The sequence below is a fragment of the Anomaloglossus baeobatrachus genome, chromosome 5 (genome assembly GCF_048569485.1).
Source record: "Anomaloglossus baeobatrachus isolate aAnoBae1 chromosome 5, aAnoBae1.hap1, whole genome shotgun sequence".
In the NCBI taxonomy this organism is placed as follows: Eukaryota; Metazoa; Chordata; class Amphibia; order Anura; family Aromobatidae; genus Anomaloglossus; species Anomaloglossus baeobatrachus.
Window position 1 is genome coordinate 295,408,732 of NC_134357.1, and position 12,139 is coordinate 295,420,870.

General features: G+C 42.6%; 1 protein-coding gene across 1 annotated transcript in view; it reads left to right on the plus strand.

The window, feature by feature from the left end:
- Positions 1-4,152: 4,152 nt before the first annotated feature.
- Positions 4,153-12,139, plus strand: part of EVPL (envoplakin) — a 52,537-nt gene continuing 44,550 nt past the window's right edge. The window contains exon 1 of the mRNA XM_075349598.1: positions 4,153-4,306. Coding sequence (XP_075205713.1) covers positions 4,230-4,306 — 77 coding nt within the window. The 5' untranslated portion in view covers positions 4,153-4,229. The remainder of the gene's footprint in view (positions 4,307-12,139) is intronic.

The following is a 12,139-nucleotide window of genomic DNA, read 5'->3' on the forward strand; positions in this document are numbered from 1 at the left end:
CAACTACTGAAATCATTTATGGAAATCTGGGGAATCCTGAAACAAAATCCAACCACTCTAGAGCTTAATAAATTTGTCAGAGAGCCTAGAACATTCAGCAGAAAGCTCCTCTATCCTACAGATGTTAACCATTTCGGTGTACCATTTAGAAATAGTACGGGTTTGAGACGATTTCCAATATCTAGGGGTCACAGAGCATGCTTCTGTTAAGCAAAGAGAAGTATGTCTTTCTTTTGATAGCTTATCGAATGTGGTGGAATGGAGAGAAAAGCGATCTGTGAACTGCATTTGTACCGCCCCCATGCCAGCGGCCGAGCAGCTCAGATCCGGAACCGCAGTGGCTCGAGGGGTCTCCGAACCCGGGGGTTCGTGCAGACACTCGAGTTTGAAAAGGGGAGTATGTACAGGGGTGTTAGAAGTTCGTGACGCCACCCACGGTGCGTGGTAAGGGGGGATACCACCGCTGCTGTTGGGGAAAGGGGGAGCTCGGTGGCGATGGTATGGCAGCAAGGTGTTTAACCCCTCCGTGGCTAGGGTGTTTGTACCCCGTGGCCCGGTGTTGGTAGTGCAGGAGTGGGGTGCCGTTGGGAAAAGGAAGGGTTTCTGCATACTCATTCAGTCCAAGAATACTGACACCGACAGCTTGTAAACCAGAATTCTGAGCACCGCTGCAGCAAGGAGGGAGCACGCTTGGGTCTGTGCCCTTGGTGTTGCTTATTAGCCTGTTGCCTTTTACGTGGTAGCTTGTTCCCTGTTTGGCCCTTGTAGTGTGGAACTAGTCGGGTCCCGCTCACCCGTATGGCTAACAGAGTGAGCTTGCTCTCAGGGTTCACACTTGGGATTTGGTGGATTGTGTCAGGGAAAGTCCTATCCCATCGGTGCGCTAGTACCCCAATTTTGGAGCGGGTGAGGCATGAATCTTGAAGGCTTCCCCTCGTCGGGTAAATTACCAGGACGCTTAAAGCTACTTCCCGGCCTTGGGTCCGCGTACCCCGTCGTGCCCTGGCCCCTGCCTGAGATGGCTCAAGGTCGCCGGCTGCCCTCCTTGGCAATCCGTGCCCCTTGGCACGATCCCCTGCGACCAGGGTTCCAGCTCCTACCAGGCCCAGACCAACATCTGCCACCTAGAACTCAAGGAGCCCTGCTCCAACCCAGTGACCTCTCCCTCTCAGAGAGTCACCACTCTACCTCCTACTCATTCCACTCCTTTGTCAGTTCTCCTTTCACTTTTTCACCTTCCCCTACCAACCCCCCAAGTGGGCGGCCCTATTCCCTTCAGGCCCCCAATAGTGTGTCTGGTGGGTGTGGTGTAAAGTGTTTCTAGGGTTTGTTTGTTTTTTAAATTCGTTTATTAAACAGTAGAGAATTTCTCAAATACAGAGCAAAAGACATTAGATATGCACATACAGGTTTGCTACGAGCCATTCAATTAGGCTCAACAAGTAGACATGTCGCTATATTGCTAAATAAATGTTCATTTTAAAACTGCTATGATGTCTTACGGACAATGAGATAGCTGATTACATTGCATTTGAGTGTATGGTGAATACTACAAACAGACAAAGAAAACCAGTAAATAACTAATAACTAGCTCTGCCGATAACACCATCCTGGACGTTGGAAACTGCCCTCCTCCACAGTCAGTTTTTTAGTCAGTACTGGTAAAGACATGTGAATATATTATACTCAATCAGTTAAGGTCAAAGGGGAGGAATTCCACATTTCCCATATCCGGTTGAATTTCTCCGGACACCCTCTGTTTTGATATACAGTCCGCTCATACGGGAGTATTTTGTTCACCAGTTCTATCCACGCTCACACCGTAGGAGGAGAACCGTCCATCCACCACATGGCTATGAGTTTCCGAGCAATAAAAAGGGATTCCTGCAGAAATATTTTGTGATAGTGTGACCATGTCCCTTCATCCATAACCCCAAACAAACAGAGAAGTGGTTCAAGGGGTATAGGAAAAAGAGCCAGGGAGAATAAGACCGACACAACCCCCTTCCAAAAGGTGACAGCCACCAGACAGCCCCATATCATGTGAAGGAAGTCAGCATCCCCTCCATAGCACCGCGGGCAGTCAGGGGTTGCCCGGTGTCGCATTTTGAACAACCTTAAAGGGGTTAAAGTGTTTCTAGGGTTTTGACTGGCTAAGTACTTAGCAACACCAAAGGACCAGGACCCGTAACCAAGGAGGGTTGGATACTGTACAGAAGGGCAGATTACACAATACCCTGTAACGACCTGATAGGCCAGGGCGTCACACATTCAATAGTCTCCACAGTAATTAAGATATAGTTCCTAAACACTTTCTCCTAAAAGGGCTTAATCTTACTGCATTCCCACTAAATGTGAAGTATAGTACCTTATTTTAAGATCATAACACCAGCAGAAATCTGAAACATGGAAAAATTATGTGTAACATTGCTGGGTAGTGATACCACCTCAACAGGAATTTGTAATTATTTTCCTGAGCTAAACAAGCAACAGAAAGTTCTCCGAGGCCATTTCTTTTCCTTTTGCCATACTGGACAGTTATCTTAAATGAGTTGACTAATAAACCGTCACCAATTTCTACTCTTTGGGGTCCTGCCAAGCACTAGAATACTGTGAATCCAGTGCAATTAAAGTGCCATGCCATTTATTTCATTTGCTGTTGGCTTTACAAAGTTTCCAGGTACTTTGTAAGGCTGGCCTTTATAATCAATAGTTGTCCATGCAACTGCAAGGGAAAAGACAACTGCAGTCGACAATACATGAGATAACTGTTATGTGTGGGTCACAATTGACAAACAGTCCCATGTTGTCCGACTGTAGAAGGTCACAGCGTTTGGCTACACAAACTACTCTGTGACATTTGATTCTTCCTTCTGTGGTGTAAATGAAATCCTATGTACCTTTTCTGCTTGGGGTTTATCCCTTTCTTTTTAAGACCCTGCGGATATACTGAAATTTAAGCTGCTAATCATTATCACTTCCGCTTGTGTCCTTAAATACTCACATTGTCCTTCGGTGTTTGCTGGTGATAGAGTTATATTCCTGTACAGGCCTTGGATGCAAGCAGTTGGCTTGCAATCATCTGAAGAAACATTTTCGTTTGTTGCTGTTTCTCTCCCTGAGTCTTCTTGGAGATATGTTATTTGTTGACTTCCCCCTGTTTGTGCTCTCTGTCTCTTCTTTTGAGCTTAGTGCGGTTGACTAAGCGCTCATATCATCGGTTCCTTCCCTAGGGCCAAGTTCAGGGTCAGACAGGACCAGGTATCCTGCTTGGTGCATAGGTGTGGAACCTATCTAGGGTGGTCAGGGGAGCCAGGGGACAGTGGAAGCTTTGTTCAGAGGTCACGATCTCTCCCTTCCCTAGACATGGTCTCTCCCTTACCTTCCCTGTATCCGTATGCGTGTTTCTTCCCCATACCTAGCATAACAGTAGCAGGACAATTTTCCACAACCACTGCTACTTCATTCTGTTAATTAGTAAAGGTTAGCCCAAGGCCAATCAGACACTGGAGGCATATCATAGAGTTACGGCATCTTTTAATATTACAACCTCAAAATGATTAATTCTTGGCTTTGTAACCCATAAAGGAACCTTGCCTAACAGTGATTTTTAGCTAAGCTGGTCAATAAAAAGTAATGGTTGATAAACCTACTAACATGACAGTCAATTGCAAATTTAACCAAAAAAGAAGTGGAAAAGGCAGCCATAATCTACAGCTTTTCTATTAGCCCCTCATTAGAAATATTTGATTTTTATTCACTTGATAAAGTTGCCGGTATGGCACTGAAACGCGTTGTGTCAAAAAAGCTATCATTTTTCAAGAATCAATTTACTGCTGTAGCACAACTCGCCTGACGTGTTTTCATCCAAGTGGATTCATCCTTCAAAACATCAAAAATTTTGTTTTACATCTTCAATTACAAATCATACGCAATTCTCCTCCTAAATATTGTCATGAGTTGTATTGACAATATGCTCTTAAAATGGGACACTCTACCTGGGTGGAGACATCTTTCTGTCCGACACAACTGGTTTAGCAAGTTAGATGCACATTCTGCTCTCATTGCCTAGGCTAGAAGTTTTGGGAGGAGCCTGCTGTTTCTGTACTGTCCTGTCTCACATACCTCTTCTTCTCTGCTTGTCACTGTCAGGTTCTCAGGTGCAGCGCACACTAGGACAAAGGCTCCAGGACCGCAGGGAGGGACAGCAAAGGGGGCAAAGCAGCACCATGTTCAAGGGACAAAGCAAGTCACCTACCAAGTCACCCACCAAGTCGCCAAGCAAGTCTCCTTCAAAGTATAACAAGTGAGTGTGGGGTGCAGGGTGGTTATCCAAAATGTGTAAGTTGTGATAGTTGTGAACCTCATTGCAATAGGCCTGTGACTGGTCCTGATTGTCCCACAACCACCGATATTCTGGCTTCTTCTGCTGGCCTGGCATTTCTATGTGTTACATATAGTCATATAATGTATATTTATTAATTTATTATAATTATTAAACTTCCAGAATAAAGTAGACATTGCTGTTCATGATGACATGCATATAAATGTACCAGAATTGAGTTTGTTATTTGGTATAACCGATTGTGAGATTCCAAAGTTATATCTGTGGATTGTATGCCTACAATATGATCTTTATTCTAGTACACAGGTGACAACTATTACATTGTTGTCATTCTAACAACTCAAAAAATAGTTATATATTCAATATTGCCCCCCCACCCAAAAAAAAAATCAAAAGTGAAATACAAAAAGTGTCACTTATAATCATGTTGCTCATTCGAACATTTCGAATCTTTAGAAAGGAACTGAACCAAATCCGAATTTTCCCAAAATAGTTCAGATCTTGCGTTTAAATGTCTGAATGGAGACCTGCACACATTCTTAGAGAAACAAGCTAGAACTTGTGAATTATCCGAAGCAAAGGGGTTAACTCCACTGGCCTGCTGTGATTCAGGACAGTATTGGGGTGTTGTCTGAATGGAATGGTAAAGGTGACACTGAAATTAGGCGGTGACAGGATGCTGTAAAGAACCAGATTAGCCGGTAGACAATGAATCAAAGGCAGCAACACCCACCCACCCAGTCTCCCCTTTTCTACCTGTTCGAGGAGCCTGGACCACAGAACCCTGTTATTATAGAAACTGTATCAGTGTATAACTGTTAATCATTTGCTACAATGTTATCTAGACTATCTTTTGGGAGCAAAATGTCTCTTATATTAATATGTTACATTGTATCAGGACAGGAGGCTAAACGTAAGCCATACTGCTTAGCTCATGGAGGATTGTCTAGTCAAAATACTATTGTTGCCAACTAAGCTTTAGTACATAGTCTATGGGGCCATTCAGCCTTTGGATTTTAAAAAAATGCTTCTATTCACTGTCAGCAAGCAGATATCTCCGTAATGGTAAAGTGAAATAATACATTGTATGAAAGATTTGCTGAATATTTCACGCTACAATGATTAAGCTTGATCTACAGAAATTCAATAAAACAGACAAAACTGTAAGATCATCTTCAGAAAACTCAAAGAGCACATTTCATTTTTGTTTATGTGGACTCAAAACCCCCAATTCGTTGAGAGCGGATGCTCCCAAGTTTCATCCCTTTTTAACGTAGGATGATACATTAAAGTGAATCTGTCAGTAGATCAACCCTCCTAGACCGTCTACATGGGTGTGAGCGTCATAGGATGATGAATGATATGATACCTTGATATCTGAGGTCTGAAGTTCTATTCCAGAGAAATACACATTTTTCTTATATGTAAATGAGCTGTTAAGATCTATGGGCCAGTCATAGATTTGCACAAGAATCTGCCTCCAGAGCTTATGCTCAATGAAACTGGGAATTACCAGTGGGAGACATATAATGACTGACAGTCTGCTCTCATAATCACACACAGCTCTGCAGCACGTTCTGAGCTAAGTGTGAGACATATAATGACTGACAGTCTGCTCTCATAATCACACACAACTCTGCAGTAAGTTCTGAGCTAACATAGTACAGCAGAGGTCAACTTTGTATTATTACAAAAAATTTGTAGCTGCTGTCCTCTCACTGTGCTGCAGCTTCCATCTCACAGGCACCCACTGTGAGAGAAGGGCAATACAGGTGATCTAATAAAATTGTGAAAGGACAACTGCAAATGTCTTTGTTGTGTTTTTAATGAGACAAGGTTCAGCTCTGCTGTACTGTTTTAGTTATAATCAGGCACAGCTCTGTAACAGAGTGACAGGAATATGAGAAGACAAGTGCTGCTGCAAATGTTTGTAATGAGACAAAGTTTACTTCTGCTTTACTGTGTTAGATATGTACAACTGATTGTAATTATGATAAAAGATTGTCAGTCATTACATGTCTCACACTGGTAGTGCCCCCTTTCATATAAAATAAGCTCTGGAGGCAGCTTGCCGGGAAGGTCTGTATCCGGCTCTAATAACTCATTTATATATAAAGAAAATGTGGATTTCTCTGAAATAAGAAATCAGACTGCAAATACCAAGGTATCCCTGTATTCAACTTTCTATGACCTGTACACCCATGTAGATGAATTAAGAGGGTTGATCCTATGACAGATTCCCTTTAAATAGCAGATTCTGATCCGCAATAATGGATCAGAAAAGGACATACACTGAGTTTACCAGATTGGACAGAAGGAACCAAGCTGCACTCAGAAGAAGTTTTCTGATCCTACTACAAGACCCAATAGGCACAATAACTGATATGCTGGATAACTGGGAAGATCCCATAGTAATTTTTAGGATTTTTTCCTTCATTGGTTTATCTCTGGAGTTTTTGTACCAAGACAGTTAAATTAGCACCAGATGGTTGCTTGAATAGAAGAGAGGCCTAAAAGTAAGACTTGGTAAACCAGAAGGTGATTGCTTTGGATGGCATAGCTGCTAAATTTTAGACCCTTGGGCAACTTGGCCCTCCACCTAAATACCAATGAAGTCACATATCATTGTATCTAGTGATAGGAATCTAAACATAATACATTATATTCATTTGATTGGTGAGAAAGTGCTGCCTAACATGACCTCCTTCTAAACTGATCTCTTATGTGGATGGGAGGATTATGGGACCTGCTTGTAATTGTTGGAAAATGACACCCTGTCCAGTAAATAACCATCTAATATTGCCAATAGGCAAATATTAGCTGATACATGAAAATAATTGACCCTTCAGTACAGTACAACTTTAGTTGGGTCAACCAAAACACTAGCTACTGATTGTTATCGGATCAAAAAAGGGCTCTAGCTTAAAAACGGTGCACTCCGTGACATCTATAGGCTCCTTTATAAAAGGATAGCACTTTTGATGTTAGTTAGGAGTTGAATGGTAATTTTATTTTTGCTTTTTACATCTACATTTTTTACATCTGTAATATGACTTTAGCTTCTGCTGAAATGGGCACGTTGGGATTTTCAAGTCAAAAACAAGTAAATGGCCAATAACTGTCATAGACTTTCTTGAGGAACGTAAACAGTTTCTAAAGACACCATGTAAATATACTTTATTCCCCAATTAAAGATTTTTTTTATTAGGGTGTGTTTGTATGCTGCAGATTCCTAAGGAAGGTTGGGGCCTTAAAGAGAGTAATATAAGCGTTTTTATGTAATCTCAGTACATGGGAGATTTGGCTTAATACAGTCAAAGGTCAAACAAATATCACTTTAATTGCTTTGCATATTTTTTGTCTTTCGGAAGACATATCTAATATTTGCATCTTATTTGCATTACTTTGCTCTTCAGTCTTCTATGAGTTTTCTTCTAAAGCCCTTGAGCTAGAATCCAGCCAGGAATTCAGAATATTTTGTGCTCTCTGGCTGTTGGACGAGGTGCATCACGTGGCTTTACTTCTGATTATCACTTTGTAAAACTATCTACTAGCATTTCTGGATCAGTGCCGCCCTCAATCTTGACCTCTTGACTAGAACATGCCAATTCCCTTCAGCTGGATTTGAAGGTCTACAATCATTTAAGGTGGGGCTAAACTAGGCATGACGAACAATACAGGGTGTATTTTGGTGCCCATTATGTCCATGTGTTTAATAGAATCCGCAGAAGAACTCTATATGCCTGTTATGGAGGTACACTAGGGCACCATAGACTTCTATAGCGTTGTATATTAACTGGAATGGTACCACAGGGCAATCTTAGGCAAAACTTGTATTTTCCATGAGACTTGTCTGCACTACCATTATTCATATAGCTCTTGGTCTTTTTATTTACAGGTGTATTTTTTTGCTATTTGAGTATGTAGCACCTAGAGTAGCGGTGTATTCAATGCCATTCTGTGCGGCCCCCAACCTTCTGGTAATAGACATGCTTCCTTGAATTGTGGATTAATTGCATAGGGGAAAAAAGTGGCATACAGGCATCTACTGTATTGCCCCTCCCCATAAATATTAGAGATCCCTTAACACCTGTTTGGCTCTTCCAAAAGGTGTTACGCGTGGATGTATATGTATGTGACTCTCTCCATTAGTTCATATTAGTACAATTTACAATTGAGAGAGGCAAATCAAATGCACCCATGACCTATTCTTCTGAGGTGCTAACTAGGTGAAAATGACACCCCTAATTCTTTCTACAGGTGCAGATCTCACTCTTTTGACTCCTACTTATCAGGCATTTACGCATATAATTTTGCTATGCCAGAAATGTCTCAGATGGTAATACTACTCTACGTTTTATTCCGGCCCTTGGGAATTTTCAGTATGACAATTTAATTATGTATTTTAGTCAATTATATAGCGCCATTAATTCCACAGCAGTTTACAGACATCTTCATCACTTTCCCAATTGAGGCTCAAAATCAGAAATTTTCTATCAGTATGACTTTGGAGTGTGGGAGGAAAGCCAACAAACGGGGAGAACATGCAACTACTTTCAAGTGTTGTCCTTGGTAAAGAGCGTATACTGTACATGTTGATTGTGCTTGTTGGTTTGTCATATATAACCAAGCCAATCGTATTTGCTTTGTGACTTTTGCAAGGTACAGTATAGATATTGCGTGTTAAAGGGGTTGTCCACTACTTTTACATTGATGGCCTATCCTTAAGACAGGTCATCAATGTCTGATTAATCAGGATCCAACACTCCGCACACCCGCCTATCAGCTGTTCTCAGTCCCGGAGGCGGTAGCAGGCAGACGGAAATATTCGGTCTTTTGATAGCGGCCGCGGCTGGGTACTGCACATCCGCCTCCTATTTAGTAGAATGGGAGTAGATAGTGCAGTACTCACCTGTGTCCACTATCAGACGTCGGAGCAGCGCCAGAACTGAGCATTTCCGGCTGCCTGCTGCCGTTGGGACCGAGCACAGCTGATTGGCAGGGTCTCAGACCCCAGCCGATTATACATTGATGACCAATCCTAAGGATAGGCCATCAATGTCAAAGTAGTGGACAACCTCTTTAAGTTTGACAACCAATATGGATGTACTTGTTCTAACGTTTGGGAGAATGGTTGCTTCAACTGAATAGTGAGCTTGACAATATCTCTAATACTGAAGGAAACCATCACTCCTAGTGATTTTTCTATTTTAGATTTAGCTGTCAAAGACTACGACATCTCTTTTCCATGAATTTGGTTTTTATTTTTAATTGACTCATTTTAAATTTGTGAATGTAGTAATTGATTGATTTTAATGTTACCAATGTGTTTTATATTCATTGAAAGAGTATGACCAGTTCTAGAGTTAAGGCCGCTTTAAACGCTGCGATATCGGTACCGATATCGCTAGCGTGGGTACCCGCCCCCATCTGTTGTGCGACACGGGCAAATCGCTGCCCGTGCCGCACAACATCGCCCAGACCCGTCACACTACTTACCTGCCCGGCGACGTCGCTGTGACCGGCGAACCGCCTCCTTTCTAAGGGAGTGGTTCGTTCAGCGTCACAGCGACGTCACAGCTGCGTCACTGAACCGCCGCCCAATAGAAGCGGAGGGGCGGAGATGAGCGGGACGTAACATCCCGCCCACCTCCTTCCTTCCGCATAGCGGCCGGGAGGCAGGTAAGGAGAGGTTCCTCATTCCTGCAGTGTCACACGGAGCGATGTGTGCTGCCGCAGGAACGAGGAACAACTTCGTTACTGCTGCAGTAACGATTTTTGAGAATGGACTCCCATGTCACCGATGAGCGATTTTGCACGTTTTTGCGATGATGCAAAATCGCTCATAGGTGTCACACGCAACGGCATCGCTAATGCGGCCGGATGTGCGTCACCAATTCCGTGACCCCAACGAGTTCGCATTAGCGATGTCGTAGCGTGTAAAGCCCCCTTTAGCCTTCATGATGATCATTTCTTCATTGCCACTGTTCATATTAGTTTATGCTATTTAACCCCTCTGCATATTCTATTATGGAAATTGGACATCATGTGGGAACCCGCCACCAACCAAACTATTATATTTAGTGGAGTAGCATTTGAAAATCTGCAGTGCGAACATTATCGATGTCATTTTACAAAGTCATAAATTGTTCTGTACTGTGGATTCAACCCTCTGCAATGTAAAAGACGAACCTCCCATGTTCATATACCCTTTATCTGAATTAGCCTCATATAGCATTCCCCTGCAGAAAAATATGTGGATGAGATTCACGCCGTGCATATATAGCTATAGCTTGTAAGGCAGAACCAACTATAAATATAATCCTAAACTTTGTATTGTCTTTATTGTCTATATATGTCCCCACTCAATTGTAAAGTGCCTCAGAATATATTGGCACTATATAAATACAATTATTATTAACACAATACCTAAAACAAAGGATCTGGGTGTCAGATCTATATATATGCTAAATATTATTCATATAGTAATGTACATGAAATACATTTGGCACGGGAAGTGCACACTGCCCTGTATAGTTCAGGCTAAGGTGTGGCAGCTAGGCTTGTCCCTTGAACCACAAAATATGTATCATCCAGTTTGACAGCAAGTCACCCAGCCTGTGATCACACCCTTTCGCACTGCTGGCCACAATAAACATGTAGCAGCCTCACGTTTTCCCCAGAGCTTGTTACCTTTCAGCATTCTTGTGTATATGATAGGTGGGAACTGTAGGATGGATTTTGCTAAGAGCCTTATACATACTATGAATTATATTGCTGTTCTCTGTAACAACAGGTTATATTCTGGAAGCTCCAATCTATTCTCAGTTTCCTCTGGTGCAGAGATCCCCAACCTTTCTTATTTTGAGAGCCACCTTCAACTATGATAGAGGGTCGCGAGCCACATTTAGCTGCCCCCAACTTAACCATCTGAGTAGTGACGTTCACCTCCTGCTCTCTCTCTTCCCCACAGTAGTGACACTAAGAGCTCCCATGACCGGTATACTGACAGCCAAGACTAACCCATCACATGGAGGCAGAATTTTTGGATCCATGGGTTCTCACCTAACCTACCTTTGGTATTGTTCATCAGGCCGTACAACCACACTATCGGAACTAGCTTCAAGCACCTCCTCTGGCTGGCAGTATCATCCTAGACCAAAGCCAGTATATTCTCTTCCATGACAGTATTTCTAGATCCATGGGTTCTCACCTTACCTTCATTTGGCATTCTCTATCAGGCTGTCGTACCACACTATCAGAACCAGCTTCAAGCACCTCATCTGACTGGCAGTATCATCCCAGACCAAAGCTAATATATTCTCTTCCGTGACAGTATTTCTAGATTCATGGGTTCTCACCTTAACTATCTTTGGTATTCTCTGTCAGGCTGTCCTACCACACTATCGGAACCAGCTTCGAGCACCTTATCTGACTGGCAGTATCATCCTAGACCAAAGCTAGTATATTCTCTTCCGTGACAGTATTTCTGGATCCATGGGTTCTCACCTTACCTATCTTTGGTATTCTCTGTCAGGCCGTCATACCACACTATCAGAACCAGCTTCAAGCACCTCATCTGACTGGCAGTATTATCTTAGACCAAAGCCAGTATATTCTTCTCCGTGAAGAGGCTACTCACAAAAATCTCCATCTGGAAACTTGCTCTTAATGGCTGTTTGGTAGGTTTAATGCTAATGCTCCAAACTGGCAGAAAGCCGCAAGCCACACATCAAGGGCCTGTGAGCTACATGTGGCTACCGAGCCACTTTTTTGGAACCCCTGCTCTACTGT